The 16,623-nt window shown below is 45.9% G+C and overlaps 1 protein-coding gene across 2 annotated transcripts in view; it reads right to left on the bottom strand.

Moving 5' to 3' along the window:
* WWC2 (WW and C2 domain containing 2) overlaps positions 1-16,623 on the bottom strand; it is a 161,430-nt gene that overhangs the window by 12,595 nt on the left and 132,212 nt on the right. Inside the window, exons 18-19 of one of the 2 annotated variants that reach the window (XM_054990137.1) lie at positions 15,915-16,098; positions 12,963-13,124 (exon numbers count right to left, since the gene is read on the bottom strand). In XM_054990137.1, the coding sequence (XP_054846112.1) occupies positions 12,963-13,124; positions 15,915-16,098 (346 nt within the window). The remainder of the gene's footprint in view (positions 1-12,962; positions 13,125-15,914; positions 16,099-16,623) is intronic. The other variant, XM_054990138.1, reaches the window with a different exon arrangement.

The following is a 16,623-nucleotide window of genomic DNA, read 5'->3' as shown; positions in this document are numbered from 1 at the left end:
CATTTATTACTGTAGTATGATAAAGACCTTCCTTTTAGGGATATGCACACAAAAAACCAACCCGGGAAATCTGAATTCAGGGATCCCATTAAAATTCAGGATTCCCAACATTCGACAGATTCTCTGATTTGGTTCGGGTATATCAGAGAAATCCGGTTTAAGTTGGCCATTATTCCTTATGGGGAAACCAATCTGGGGGGAGGTCATTTTTCAAGTAAACTTCATCAAATTTGCAGGGGAACTACCCCTGACTGTCCTCTAAAGAACCCCCAAGTTTCATAAGATTGGATCCTGAGGTACAATTCTATGAGCCCCTGAACAACATGCCCCCAGCCATTCCATTTGTTCCTATTATGAGGGGGGATTAAAAGCTGACTCCCACTACAGAAACAGACTGTGGCATAGTTGCCATGGCCAAGGCACACTCCCCAATATAAGTTCCATACACAGCAAGACGAACAGAACCAAACTGACCCCCCCAACCCATATGCTCTCTGAGCAGGCTGCCCAGCCACTCTCTATTGATTACTATGATGAAAAAGTTTTGAAGCTGGTTCTTGGTGCACAAACACACAAGGGCAAAGATGCCAGGGGCCAGAAGCACACTCCCAATGCAAGCTCATCACAGGGAAAGCCCAACAGAACCAAACTGTTGTCTCCCCAAAACCCACGTACCCCTTGAGCAAGCTGCCCAGCCACTCTCCATTGTATTGTCGAAGCTTTCACAGCTGGAGAACGATGGTTGTTGTGGGTTTTCCGGACTGTACTGCCGTGGTCTTGGCATTGTAGTTCCTGACGTTTCGCCAGCAGCTGTGGCTGGCATCTTCAGAGGTGTAGCACCAAAAGACAGAGATTTCTCAGTGTCACAGTGTGGAAAAGATGTTGGCAGGTCATTTGTATCTACTCAGGAGGGGTGGGGTTGAGCTGAGTCATCCTGTAAGAGTTTCCCAGGGTGTGGAATGCTAATGGCGGGAGGCTTCACTGTATCCTGAGGAGGTTCTTTTGCATATGGATTGGTGCTTGATGTGCTAATCTTCTCTGCAGGGCTATTGTCGGGTATAGAGTGTTTTGTTAGCCTGGTGTTTTTCAGAACTGGAAACCATGCTCTGTTCATTCTTAAGGTTTCTTCTTTCCAGTTGAAGTTTTGCTGTGGACAAGTTTACATTGGCACCACAAAGCGTAGCATCCAGACAAGAATAAAAGAACATGAAAGACACTGCAGACTTGGACAACCTGAAAAATCAGCAGTGGCTGAACACAGCCTAACTCAAACAGGGCACAGTATCTTATTCCAGGACACCAAAATACTGGACAACACTTCCAACTACTTTGTCAGACTGCACAGGGAAGCCATTGAAATTCACAAGCATAAGCAAAACTTCAACAGGAAAGAAGAAACCTTAAGAATGAACAGAGCATGGTTTCCAGTTCTGAAAAACACCAGGCTAACAAAACACTCTATACCCGACAATAGCCCTGCAGAGAAGATTAGCACATCAAGCACCAATCCATATGCAAAAGAATCTCCTCAGGATACAGTGAAGCCTCCCGCCATTAGCATTCCACACCCTGGGAAACTCTTACAGGATGACTCAGCTCAACCCCACCCCTCCTGAGTAGATATAAATGACCTGCCAACATCTTTTCCACACTGTGACACTGAGAGATCTCTATCTTTTGGTGCTACACCTCTGAAGATGCCAGCCACAGCTGCTGGCAAAACGTCAGGAACTACAATGCCAAGACCACGGCAATACAGCCCGGAAAACCCACAACAACCATCACTCTCCATTGTTCCCAATGATGGGAAATTTTCCATGCTGGTTCCCAGGAGCACAAACACACCAGTGCAAGGCTGCCATGGCCAAGCCACTCCCAAGCTCATCCCAGGGAAAGCCCAACAGAACTAAACTGAAGCAAGGGTTATTCCCCCAGAACCAAAGTATAACAAGGGCATCAACTTCACACCAGAGAATCACATCCACTCCATTCAAATCAAACTGAAGCAAAGGACACTTGCAATTTAAGCCAAAAGAGGCATTTACAGCAGTCAGGCAGAACCGAGAACCCAGTGAGGGAACAACACCACAGAACAGAACGAAGTAAATACCCAGCCACAAGCACAAGGCAATGGAAAGCACACACAGATGTATAAGATGGATCCCACTTGGCCTCAGGCTGAAAGTGAGGAGTAATAAAGGGAAACCCAAGTTCTCCTCCTCTCTCTCTGCAGCTACTCTCATTTTGGCTCAGGGGAGCCTCAATCCTCATTCTAGCTTGCATCCTATTCCCTTCTTTGATCCCCTTTTGACTCTGCATGGTTGCTGAAGGATATTGGCTGTTACTTGCTTTTGTGTTCTGGATCGGCTGACCTGAATTGGTGTCAGCCCAGGATCTTTGTGGACCCTGAGACTTTTGAACTCTTTTGTTTTAACCTAAAACATCACTTCTGGCTAGGAGACTGAAAGTCTGTTTAAGTGTGCTACTGTTACCAGAATTGGTCTCCTTGCAAGTAAGAGAATTTGTGTGGGGGGGAACTAGCAAGCAAGGAAGACAGCTATGCAAGAGGCCTGTAACTGCAGGGATCTATCACCAACGTGTACGGAGTCCCTTCCCAAAATAGCAACCGAGGCTGGTTCTTAAAGTCAAACAATCTTTTATTAAGAACAAAATGGCATGCACATACACTTGCAATTACAGGGGCATACACACACAGAGTCCTAGGAAATTTAGCCAGAAATCGAGAATAGAGAGAGGGAGTAAGTATATCTACCTATCCTGAAGAGCAGTCCAGTCCACGGGAGAAGACAGTAGCTTCGAACGTCCAGGGTCCTCGGCCAAGAGAGCAAGAGGCTTAGGGCAAACCTCAAGGGAACAGTGTTTGTGGATCCGGAAGTGTGTATGAAGAGAGAGGCTTAGGGAAGTGACCCTAAGGGAGCAGCCAGGAAACATGCAAGATTTGAATGAGGCCAGGGCCCTACCTTTATAGGTAAAATGTGCCCTGAGGTGGAAGAGCCCACCTAGCTGTTAGAACAAAGGCTCCAATGGTCAGTTCCTGGGTTTGACAAAAGGTTTGATCGTCTTGATTGGTGGCTGCCGAGGTGTGTGAAAGCAAATGCAAAACATGTTCTAGCACTGCACAAAAGGGATAGTTTGTTAGTGAATTCCACCAGAGCTAAGTTGATGGATTTAGGTGGGGACTGTACTTTCCTAGGAATTACTGTATATATTTATTAATGTCATTTGATTAGCTCCTCAATCATGGACAGGAGATCTCATCACGGAAGAAGGGAAAGGAATGTGTTAGGTGGGGATGACTCTGCAAGACCTTTGTTGCACTGGATTCCTCTGGGGCTGAAGGGACTGCAAATCCAATCACCTCTTAATCACACCGCATTCCTGTGCGGCATTCCATTCATGCCATGTTCTCCCGGGCGGGATTCAGCAACTGTTAGAGGTCCTCTGGTGGCAATACAACAGCCATTTTAAATCCAGAGGCCTGGTGATATTTTAATATCACAAGCAGCCATATTACAAATGGCTATTAAAATGGCAGAGGCCGGGCTGACCGCTTACACTAGGATAGATTTTTTTATTGTTGTTTTCTTCTCTGTCTGCATGTTTCTTTGACAGTATCCTTTTGCACTTCTGTTCATTAACTCCTTTGGGTATATCCTTGTGCATTCTTTGGGAGTCTGAAAGCTTCAATCTTAATCTAGTACTTCGGCACATTTGGCTACAGCAACCGAAATGACTGTTTAGGAACTCAGTCTGTAGGCATCCTACCCTGCAAGGCTGACTTCTTGGTTAAAACCTGGTAGGGCTAGGAATTGCCGGCGTCATTCTCGGAGGTGGGTTGAGAAGCCCTGTGCTTACTTGTGCGGCGCTTGCCCCTGAGGAATTGGAAGACGAAAAGGCGAATTGAACATCTGGCCAACGTCGTCCCTTCGGGCACGCTTGGGAAGCTCGCTTACAACGTGTGAGAGACTGTCCAATGAAATACCTTTAGGCATTGTCCTCATTTGAATGTTTGTTAAGGACGCTCTCATCTGGACTCAACCCTCCCGGTCCCCATTGGGGAACTCGTCATTACACTCTGCAAAGTTTATAATGTATAGAACAGTGTTTCATGAATTATTGTCTGTATGCAACATTGTATGATTGAATAATTGAAGACCATTGCTTTTGGAAAAAGGTTTCATCCTGTATTGATTGATTAGGTTTTTACACCTGTATATTTATCATAGAGCTTGTGGTGGGTTTTTTAACCCCCCCCCTTTTTTTCAGATCTTTGACATGGTTGGCAGCATGGGATGTGAGTTGAAGCCTTGAATTCTTTTAGACATCCTCTTTGGCTGTTTGTGTTTGAATTAGAACTAGAACTGTGCAGCCGGCTATTTGTTATTTTGCTTAACGAGATAGGATGAATTCCTTTTGTGGAGCAGCAGCAGCAAGACTGCCAGATGAAGAGGCCGAGTTCTCTCAGCAGCTGCGAGAATTTGTTTCATGGAGAAGAGCATCGGCTTATCCAGACTCTGAAGCTATTGGTTCTGTATTGGCAAGAGATTGGAACTTACAAACTCAAGAATTGGGTCCAGGTGATTTCATGAAATCGCCATCTGTTAGGGCCAGGATTCAAGCGTTTGAAATGCAGAGCGAGGCTTCTGCACCCCATCCAAGAGAAACAACTGTGTCAATGCCTCAGCCAAGATTTTTGTTGGGAAGTGCTGCTAGGAGCCAGACAGAAGCTTGTGTGGAAACTTCTTTGAGAAGCTGTTGTTCTCGTTGCCGCCTCACTGTTTTGATAAAGTGTCAGGTAACAGAGAGGAGTTATGACCTGAAGGGTCAGCCAAGTCCCCTTCTACTACACCTGAAGCCAAGCCACATGTATTATCCAAGTTTGGATTCTGTTTCCACTGCAGAAAACCTGGACATGTTAAAATCAACTGCCCTGTCACGAAGGAAAAAAGATCTAAAGAGCAGTGCTTTTTTTCTGGGAAAAGAGGTGGTGGAACTCAGGACTGTACAATGATGTCACTTTGGGTCAGCTGGAACAAGGGGGGAGTTTTTTAAAGTTTAAATCACCCTCGGCAAAAATGGTCACATGGCCAGTGGCCCTGCCCCCTGATCTCCAGACAGAGGGGAGTTTAGATTGCCCTTGGTGCGGAGGGCAATCTAAACTCCCCTCTGTCTGGAGATCAGGAGGCGGGGCCACTGGCCATGTGATCATTTTCAAGAGGTGCCGGAACTCCATTCCACTGCATTCCAGCTGAAAAAAAGCCCTGCTAAAGAGACTACCAGCATGTTTAAAGAATCTGTTTTGGAAATGAGGATTGCAGAGCTAGCGTATACCTCTCCAGTTGTGGTGTCTGAAACGCAAGAAACTGAGTGGGTCATCAGTGCTGACCACCAGGACTTCAGCAGCTCTATGGGAGCCAGGTGGAGACCTGCCCAGTGCCACGGATAGATGCTTCACCCCTGCCTGAGGAAGAGCAGAGTGCTTCAGAGACAGTGAACACGTCCAAGGTTTCTGTAAATCACGGTAAATTTCCATCTAAAGAAACTTTTCCTTCTGTTTTTGAAAGTGATAATGTTCTCCTCTCTGACTCTTGGCATTGTGAGCACTGAATTGTTACCCTGGAAGCGACCACTCACTCCCAGTTTTGAGGGCTTTACGCTGCACTTCCCACTCAGGGCGGTTTGTGGCTACCATTGTCTTTGAAACAGAGGACCTGCTGTCACAGTGGAGAGACCTGCTGGAACTGTGACTGGCATTTTTGATGCCCTCTGCCTTGGAGTGCCTGCTGTCCTTCAACAGTTAGTGTTTTTGTCCAGAGTACACTATGCAGACCACATTAACATGGTTCTTCGCGTTTGGTCCTTGGTCTATCTTGACAGGGCCATAATGTTTCACACTGTATCCAAAATGTGATATAGAACACTGGCAGAGAAATGTTGGGGGGTGCTGCCAAGCTACCCATCAACACGGGACAGTGTTGTTTCACTCACAGCCTCCTACAACAGTGAACCCTCTCCACAGTGAGACGGGGGGTGGGGGCAGGGAGAGTTCCTTTGGTTTTGTTAATGGGACCTTGAAGGAATGAAGGATGACCCTCTTTCTTTTCTCTGGGAGACCGGGCAGGTCACCCAGTCTCCATTTTCCAACTAAAAATGTTAACCCAGAGTTGAAGGATGAAGAACAAGAAGTTAAACTGAAGTCAAAGCCACAGTCTCAATAAAGAAAACGGAGCCCAGTCTTTAACCAGACCAGTCCACATGGAATTCTGATCTGAAGGACTACGGTGCCAGCATGGAATTCTGCACAGTGCACAGCCCTGCTGCCTCTGTTCATTTAACACTGGATTGACAGTCTTAACCAGAGCCCCAAAAGACAAAGAAGTCTTTTCTGGGCAAGGTGAAGCCTCTCTTTGTGCTTCATGACCCATTATCTGAGGTTGACCTCTACTGTCACAACTGCCTTGCAGTGGCACCTAAGCGAAGGGCACCAGAAGGTCATTGAATGGCAGCAACCTGGTGCGCATGCCTGGGTCCTCCTCAGTGTGGCTTTCCCTATATAATTCTTCATTATTTTCAAATGTCACCCTAGTTTACATAACATGAGTCTTTGTGGCAGCCGGGAACTGAAGTACCCTCCCTCTTTAAACCCATGTGAAGATATGCCTGCCCCACATTGGCTACTGGCATTTCCTTGCATTGTGCATAAAAAGGCATAGAAAGGGAGGGGTTGATTTTTGGTTTCCTTCATGATGAGGGGAGGGATGGCCCTCTCTTTTCTCTTACTTTTTTACTAGTAAAAGTGGTTGCCCAGTCTCCCTTTCCAACTAAAATCATTAACACAGAGTTGGAGGAGGAGGCAAAGTGAATGCCAAAACAAGTACTCATCATGAAAGACTTGAAATTGCACGTGCAACTGTGCACAGTGCTACTATTCTCCATATGATTCAAAGCTGGGTTAATAGTTTTAATCAGAAGAGCCCAGAAAAGACAGAAGTCTTCCTTGGCAGGGTGAAGTTCCTCCTGGTGCTCCTTGGCCCGTTATCTTTGGAGGACTTCTTTAGTCACAGTGGTGGCACCCAAGCGAAGGACGATAGCAGCAGCAGCAGGCGGCCACTGTACGGGCAACCTGGTCCACACATGCCTGGGTCCTTCTCCGTGTGGTTTTCCTTTAATCATTGTTTTATTATTTTAAATTTTCACCCCAATCTGCCTAGCATGAGCCTTTTTGTGGCAGCCTGGGTTTCAGAGGCTGGAAGAGACTCCTCCCTCCTCAAACCCATGTCTGCACACCCGCATGGATGTAGGTTGGTTGCTTGCCAGCCTTTTCTTGCATTGTGTGTAAAAGCACACAGAAAGGGGTTGGGGAGGTGCCACCACTGGTGCTCTTTGCTGCTCCCTTCCCTGGTGCAAAGCAAGCCTTTTGCAGATCGGAGTTACTCAATGCCATTGCCTGGGAAGTGCGAAAGAAAAAATGCACTCATGCTCAATGTGCGTGGAGCTACACTATGCTAGGGCTCCGTCTCATTCCTGTTACCCTCCTGTTACTAAATCCTGGCATCCAATTGGCTGGTTGCCATTAAGGAAACAGTGACAGATGCTGCCGCTGCCGGCCCAGTGCCTGCCTGCGCTGCCACTGCACGGGAAGAACCAAACTAAAACACATGAACTTTACAGTAGAGGAGAGTCACTGCATCTTCGTTTCCTGAATTTATTTCACCATTCTGGAAGCCACTTTAACAAACGGAACCAGCGATTTCCTGGTGTATTTCTGACTCATTTGTTTTGCACACCTCTGCTAAATGTAATGCTTGCTGTAAACATGTTTTTGTCAACATTAGCCCACATGTTATGGTCCAGACACTGCCCCCTTTCAGTGATAGGTGGAGCTACCAATCAAGTTTTTCCACTACTCAGTCTTACAGTTTTCTGCTGTCAATTAAATCCTTAGACAAATGCTGCCTTCATGGAAGATGACATTATAAAACAAGGATTGTGGAGCCTTAATGGCAACGATATTCATCAACGGATCCACTTTACAGCACTGGAACAAGGCAACTTCGTCATATTTCAAAACTAAGGAACCCTTAAGACCTGGCATGTGCAGCATTTAAGAGGCAAGATACTTCAATAAATTTAATATTAGCTGGGTTTCTGGAGCTCTTTGAACCATAAATCTCTCTCCTTCTGTGTACTACTTGCTGCTCTTTCCTATGCCCCCTTCCTTTCTTTCATTCCTTTTTCTGTTGTTAGTTGGGTAATGCATTTTGTGTGAGATGTATTCCAAAAGATGTGAATTCTTGTGGACTGTTTTGTTCTGTCATATTAATCTTACTATATAATTGAGTAGGCGTATTTCAGACAACCATGGTGTGCCACCAGAGGGCGCTGCCATGGGGGGAGGCCTAGGCAAGGCACCATGTCCCTCCAGAAAACGTGCCATGGTGGGAAGCCCAGGCCAAGAGGAGGATGGGAGCAGGTGGCAATACCCGCTCCTGCCTTCACCCAGCTGATATTAGGAGTGTATCCGGTCCCCACTTGAGCTGTGTTAGCTGTGATCTTCTCCCCGCACGCCCAGCTGCTCCTGTGTGGACTCATTAATCCAGAAGCTGGCAGCTGCCACTCGTGGCTCTGGGTCTGCTTGAAGGACTACAAGGAAGAGAGCGTGGTCTCCGTGCTGCAATTTAATGTACCTTGGAGAATCTGGACTTGGCTAGGGGTTTAGGGGATAATCTTGTCCCAGGCTCAAACTGCCTTGTTTTTCATTTACATTTGGGATTCTTCCATAATTGTGAATGTTTGACTGTATTATGGCAGTATATTTTTGTAAAGAATTTGGTTGTTATTCATAAACACCTGATTGGTCTGACTAATAGTCACATATACTGTATAATAGCTGTACAATTTGGTAAATAATTTATTTTTGTAAATATCCAGTTGTATATTTTTGGTTACAGCTGTGTTAGGGATTTCTTCCAGTTCTGTCCAGCCTTATGGTGCTTTATATGGGTGAATTTTACATTTACTGTGATAGGTTATTGTTTCGACTATATTGGGAGTGAAGCAGGTGGCAATGCCCACCCCCTGCCTTCACCCAGCTGGTGTTAGGTGCGGCGCAGGTGGCAATGCCCATCCCCACCTTAACCCAGCTGGTATTAGGAGCGGAGCAGGTGGCAATGCCCACCACCCACCTTAACCCAGCTGGTAATAGGAGCGGAGCACGTGGCAATGCCCACGACCCACCTTAACCCAACTGGTAACAGAAGCGGAGCAGATGGCAATGCCCACCCTGTCTTAACCCAGCTGATATTAGGAGCGGAGTAGATGGCAATGCCTGCCCCCTGCCTTAACCCAGTAAGTATTAGGAGTGGAGCAGATGGCAATGCCCATCCCCCACCTTAACACAGCTGGTATTAGAAGTGTAGCAGGTGGCAATGCTCTCCCCCCACCTTAACCCAGCTGCGATCAGGAGCAGAGCAGGTGACAATACCCCCCCCCCTTCACCCAGCTGGGATCAGAAGCAGGTCAGATGGCAATGCCCACCCCCCTTCACCTGGCTGGTATCAGAAGTGGAGCAGGTGGCAATGCCTGCTCCCCCTTAACCCGGCTGGTATTAGGAGCAAAGCAGGTGGAATTTCCCCTCCCACCTTAACACAGCTGTTATTAGGAGCAGAGCAGGTGGCAATGCCACCCCTGACCTTAATCCAGCTGGTATTAGGAGCGGAGCACTTGGCAATGCCCACCCCCCTTCACCCAGCTGGGAGCAGAAGCAGAGCAGGTGGCTTTGTCCACCCACTGCCTTAATTCAGCAGGTATTAGGAGCAGTGCAGGTGGCAATGCCCACTCCCGCACCCCTTAATCCAGCTGGGATCAGGAGCAGAGCAGGTGACAATACTCACCCCCCCTTCAGCCAGCTGGGATGGCAATGCCCGCCCTCCTTCACCTGACTGGGATCAGGAGTGGAGCAGGTGAGAATGCCCCCCCCCCGCCACCGCCTTAACCCAGCTGGTATTAGGAGTTGAGCAGGTGGCAATGCCCTCCCCTACCTTAACCCAGATGGTATTAGTGGCGGAGCAGGTGGCAATGCCCACCCTCGCCATCACCCATTTGCAATCAGAAGTGGAGAAGGTGGCAGTGCCCACCGCGCACCTTCACCTGGCTGGGATCAGGTGCAGAGCAGGAGGCAATGTCCTTCTTCCCTTCACCCAGCCGGGATAAGGAGCAGAGCAGGTGGCAATGCCCACCCTCTTCTACCTACTGGATTAAGCCACTGAGCAGGTGGCAATGCCCACCCTGTCTTCACCCTGCTGCAATCAGGAGCCAAGCATGCAGCAACGCTTGCCCCCCCCCCCTTCAACCTGCTGGAATGAGTAAACCAGGTGACAATGCCTGCACCCCATTCACCCAGCTGGGATCAGGAGCAGAGCAGGTAGTAAAGCCCGCCACCCACCTTCACCTGTCAGGATCAGGCATGGAGCAGGAGCCAATGCCTCTTCCTCCCTGCACACAGTGGGGAGCAGGTGGCAATGCCCACCCCCCCTTCACCCAGCTGGGATCAGGCTCGGAGCAGGTGTCAATGCCTGCCCCCCTTCACTCAGCCTTTGTCAGGCGCAGAACAGGAGGCAATGCCACCTCTTTACCCAGCATGTATCAGGCATGGAGCGGGAAGCAAAGCCCATCACCCCTTCACGTAGCCGAGATCAGGCAGATCAGGCATGGAGCAGATGACAATGCCCACCCCCTCCTTCACCAGCTGGAATCAGTAACGGAGGAGGAGTGAATGCCTGCCTGCCCGCCCTCCCCTTTCTAGAGCCCATTGTATTTTCTCCCCCACAATGGTCTTTGTTGCTAGTGTATATATATATATATATTTTAAAGAGACTACATAAAACATAATTTTAAGTTCTTCTGAAGGACATATTAAGCAATCTTATTTACAAAAGTTATACCACAGAATTTTCAATAATTAACAAGCACTAAGCCTTAAAATATGCCAATAGCACTAGCATCTGAGAAAGAGCTTCTAGGCTTCTCTCTCCCCAAAGATACATTAGTTTTCCTACCACAGGAAGTGAGCTGTTAAGTGATCATCGATAGTAATGTCCATATGTTAGTACTTAAATGTTATTTATGCATTGAGGATGTATAAGTGAAAGCAGAAACTCAGCTTCCCATTGTCCTGTTATAGGAAAACCGGACAATAAATAATAAAAGAACATTAAAAATATTTGCACGTGTCTAATGGCAAGTTGAAAAGCTTAGAAGCAGTTTGCCTACATTTATTAGGAACAGATTAACCAACCTACTTTTCCGTCTTGGTAAAGAAGGTTTTTGACTCAAATGTGACATTCTATTCAGAAAGCTCTCAAATGCTCTCATGACACCAATCGCATATGGAGAGCATGAAAGCAAGAGAAAAAATATCACACATGCAAAGATCTAATATTGAATTGGACAACAAAACAGCAGCACAACCAAGACAGAAATTGGGCTTACTGATATAACTTAATGTTCCACTGACCCTTTGAGACAGCAATGCAGAGTTTTACAAGCCTACCTCTGTCCTCGATTCACCCAGAAGCATTCTGTCACCTAGAAGCATTACTGTGGGTGAATCTTACCTCATTTATGCATCCCAACCATATGCCTCCTTGATCAAACCTTTCCAGGTAGGTTCAAGGAACTGGAAATAGAAGGGAAACCGAATGTGGAGGAAATGAGCAGAATGGAGGTGAAACTTGCCTAGGAATCCACAGCTTTTGTGCACCCCCTTGCCCTTTATTATAGGTACCTTGGTTAGTAGTAATATATTAAAAAAAAGAATTAAGACAACAAATGATGGGTGTAGCACAAAGATCAATGTTATTTTGATTTAAGACAAAAATGTCACATCGAAGAGAGAGGGGGAAGAGAGGGAGAGGAAACAGTTCAATCTTATGCAGAATTATAGCTTTTTAAATGCTCACTGCAAGGAGAGGAAGGATTTATCCTTGGCTCATACACTTCCTCCAAACTCCCTCTTCCCCTTCCATGCAGAGCTGAGAGAAAAGATTTCCTCCTAAAAAACCTGTTTGTTGTGATGCCTGAATTCAATCACTGCTTTTTTTTTTTTTTACTGCCACAGTTTAATCTTGGTTTAGAATCCTGGTTTTCAGGCAGGAAGCAAACAGCAGTTAGTTAAAGTGCCCAAATTTGGATATCATAAGAACTGAGGTTTCTTTAAATCTAGGCCGTCTTGCCTGTGCAGATAATTAGGTTGGTGGAACACAAGAACCTGAGAATAAACCAGGTTTATCTCATGAATGAAGACAGGTGAAGGAATTATTCATACAGTTAAATCCCTGGCAGGATATAAACCTCTCACAAGAACGCACCCCTTCAGACATCAGAAGAGGACAGACTGTTTGTCTGAAGGTGCCCCATATGAACATGTCTCTGACCCTTGTAAGATTTTGACTTGGGGCTGAAGGACAGTAAAGGAAACTGTTCTGTGGCAGTTGCTGTGGGAGGCCCCTCCCATAAAAGATAGTCCTGAGAAGAATTACCATTGCAGGAAGTGCCATTTTCACACTGCATATGTTAATCTAAAAATTATACATAGCTAGAAATCACACAGAAGCAACATGTTGCTTATGAACAGTTCTACTAGAATAATTTGACATATCAAAGGTCCAGATTATTTTAAGGAATTAAGATGCTGAAACAGCAATTTGTTTATACAAGCTTGCAGCAAAGGAGTAAATTCCAACATATAAACAGGATTTTGTGAAACAATTTGTCACGTACCATTTCCACACGTTCTGTTAGATGAAAATGACAATTTACCACTCTTTAGCAGTCACAGATGGGCTTCCCAGCACATGACTCTGCATGTAACGTGCCATTGCCAAACCAGTTAAATGGCTCTTTGGATAATAGGACCTCATGGAGAACGCTCTTCATCTTACCCTACAGATGTACTGGTTCCGCTCTCCGGGAGAGAAGGTTTGTGAACGGACTATCATGCTATTCCGGACAAAAGGAGGCTGCTGAGACTTCAGGCTGGCTCTGTCCTTGGGCCGGACAACCACACATTCACTCTCATCCTCTGTGTTAGTTTCTTTGTCGACCTGTTGAGGAGTGTCATATATGATTCTTTTAAACATTAAAATCAATAAGCAGGCATGCTCAAAAAGGAGGATACTACTGTTTTGAGGTTACTAAAAACTGCACTAAATGCTTACCTACCTCAACATTTCTCACTTTGCTGGTATGAAACACATGCCCAAATGAAAACTCTGGAGGCTATAAGGATGTAGAAAACTAGAGTTTCCATTTAAAAAAAAATCCTACTGTTTGTTTAAAATGCGTTAGTTAGGTCTAAGGTTTGCAAGACAGAGATTACCTTCTAGAAAAGCTCCTGAGACCCAGTGAGTAGACGATGGCGGCTCAGGTTCCAGTCTCCTCTCAGCCACGAAGTTCATTGTCTGCCTTACACATTATGATTTCCCCAGGGACATCTGTGAGTTGGGTGGAGGAGCATGTTCTGAAGTTCCGCACTTACCAGAGAAGAGAAGCCCAATTCAATTTGGGGTCATGGTGGTCAGAGAGAGCAGGCTTGACCCCCTCCCCCAGTTCTCAACCTAAAGTGACCCCAGGGGGCTATTTGCTCCATTGGGGAAACATAATGTGTAGTTCATCAGCACAAGCGCAGCCTCAAGCAGGTTGGAAAAAGGGCACAGGGGAACATCTAAATCCCGTTTGTGCTGCAGTTCCAATCTGAATGGGGCTTGCACATGCCTGGGGGATGCAAAACTTCAGAACATGCCCTTTCACCCAACCCATGGGGAAAACTGAACACATGGCTGGACCCTGAGAGCTAAGCTACAAGAGACAAATTACACAAGGATGTGCACACGAAGGGAGTCATAATGGTAGCCTGGAAGCTGAGTTTTAAAGGGGATCGGAAGGCTTTGTCAATTTCTCCTCTCTACAGAGCCGGCAAAGATCACTCCTCAGAGGGTTTGCTAATTTCCTCTTTGCCTCCTGAAGGCTCTGTCAGTGTCACATATGCCTCCTGCGTACCTGCCATGAATGTGAATGGATTCTGCCTCTGGCTTCTGAGAGTGTAGGAAGTTCTTTATTGCTCCATGCCAGTGGGTTATCTTACAAATGTTGCAAATGTTTACTTTTTCTTTCTCGCTCCGGAGCCAGTGTCCTTGACAGCCAGCCGAAGCTGGCTCATGGGGTGCTCCTTCTGAGAACCAAAGATAAGTTCATCTTTCTCACTGTCTGCTCTAAAACAATGTCTCACTACAACCCCCCTCCCCCCCACACACACCCTTAACGGTTCTCTTTCCCTTGGCGGGAAGATTTCCTATAACTAACATTGCTAGCCCCATATACGTCACTTCTGCCAATTTCAACTGTCGATGCACCTTGTACTGAATGGATCTCTAATAAAGTTACTTCAACTAGAACATCTGTGTGTTAACTTTGGAGAACTTGGGGACCCAACTGCCAGGGACTGACAGTCAGTTTCACTTCCCCTTCTAAGAGGTGAAGAGGAAATGTGTACTAACTTAAGACACCATAGGGGAAAGTCCTCTTTTTTATTAATATTTTCGATGTCAAATTTTGAATCTAGACTCCATGTAACAAACCCAGCCCCAAAGTGAAAGAGGTATAGAAGTGTTTCCAGGTAACTGCTCATACATTGATGATCGGGGTCTCAAGAGCCAGAAGGCACCGTTCCTTGCACAAGCGGATTTCCTGATTTCTGTAGATTCTCTTTCCCCCGCTGACACGCTTCACACCACATCCCATATGACCCCAGAGGGTTCTGCAACTTTCTTATTGTTTGAGATACACTTATCTGTATTTGCAAAGCATTGTTGTTGGTGATGGTTATTTGTTTCCTGTAGGCTCATGAACAAATTTCCGACATAAACTTCCAAGCTGTGCTTTGCAGCTTTCACGATATAAAGGGAATTTATGGAGAACTCAGTGTTTATGTTTGCTATCTTTCTCCATAGTAATATACACTCCCTGAATAAAAGCATGGCTCCTGGTGTCTTGCACCTTTCCTGCCTGGCAAACTTGCCTTTCTGTTTGGATCTATGGCACCTGAACCACAAGAGGCCTCAGTGGTATGACAGACCTCTCAGGATGGAAAGTGTTTCAATCCTAACCAACACTGCTAAACTAAGTTGGGGGGTTGGACAGTCAACATCACACCAGGATAAACCGACATAATGACATCAAATGATACGGAAGCTGACTAATTCATGTGCAGGAGTAACAGGGACTCACTGTGATGTCTGAAAAGATCAGGCAAGTGCTTCAAGAGAGGCCAACAGAAGAGACTGGAGGGTCAGCTGGAAGGAGATTTGACACCCTGCACAGCCTGTTGTATTTATAGGCCAGTGTGTGTGCGTGTGTGCGCATGCATGCATGCAAATTTCCAGCATTACCCCAAAGAACTGAGCCCTTATTATTAAAACTTCATAACAAATGCAAGAACAACAAAAAAATTATACCATACGTGTATGCGAGTATAGCGTAAACATTAAATAACCTATTAAATATTTAATACGTTTGTTATTAAACATGAATAATCTACCAAATAAACATTAAATGTTAACTAGCAAAGTTGAATGCTTTTCTTGTGGACTTAAGGCTTCCCTTTTCTTCCTTTTACTGTATATCAAACAAAAAGTAGAGCCCTGCCAGAAAACAGTGATTTTAAATGCTGAGCTGACTTCATATATTTATTAATCACAATGAACATTATGAACACACTCCTCGTGACAAACTTCAAGGCTTTAAACTTAAACACACCACTCTGATAAGCCTGGAACAGTCACAGCCTTAGAGCTTTCTTCATGGTGCTTTAGGGAAACATAATCTAAAATATTCACCAGTGCGGGCAATACCATTGCCAGCTCGTTGTGACACACATCTTCCTCCTCCTTGACTTCATTTGCTTCTGCCAACTGGGAGCAGAATCTGTCGTCTTCGGCATAGTCACCTCCCTCTGCTCCTTTAATGTTTTCCTCTTCTTCCGTTGCAATCTCGCTGGACGTCTCTGCCAGCATTCCTAGCCTGTAAGAGCAAAAAAACACCCCCCAAATATTCAAGTCTTCCCTTGAACCAGCAAGACTTGCAAAAGAAAAAGTTGCTAGCCTGGCTGGGAGCTGAATCCTGTGCAAAAAAAAAAAAATGACTGTGGACATGTTATCTTGGCACAAACTAGAGGAGAAGTTCACCGAAATCCTTTGAAGATGCTCCCTCCCATATGAATGAATTGTATTTGTTATCCTCTCCTGGAAGAACGTTATGTTCTGTTTCAAATTGGTTCCCCTGGGGGATTTTGATGTAAATATACTACATGTGATTTCCACACCTAGTTCTGCATCATGCTTCATTTTCCTTTTCAGAGTATTAACACATATTGGCAAATACAGGCTGTAATCTCAGTTGATATATCAAGACTATGGGAGGGAAGGTGGCACGGTACAGCCCGATCTCATCAGATCTTGGAAGCTAAGCAGGGTCGGTACTTGGATGGGAGACCACCAAGGAATACTCTGCAAAGGAAGGTGAACCACCTCTGCTTCTCTCTTGCCT

This window comes from Eublepharis macularius, chromosome 10 (genome assembly GCF_028583425.1).
Source record: "Eublepharis macularius isolate TG4126 chromosome 10, MPM_Emac_v1.0, whole genome shotgun sequence".
In the NCBI taxonomy this organism is placed as follows: Eukaryota; Metazoa; Chordata; class Lepidosauria; order Squamata; family Eublepharidae; genus Eublepharis; species Eublepharis macularius.
This window is presented reverse-complemented; position numbering and strand designations above follow the sequence as displayed.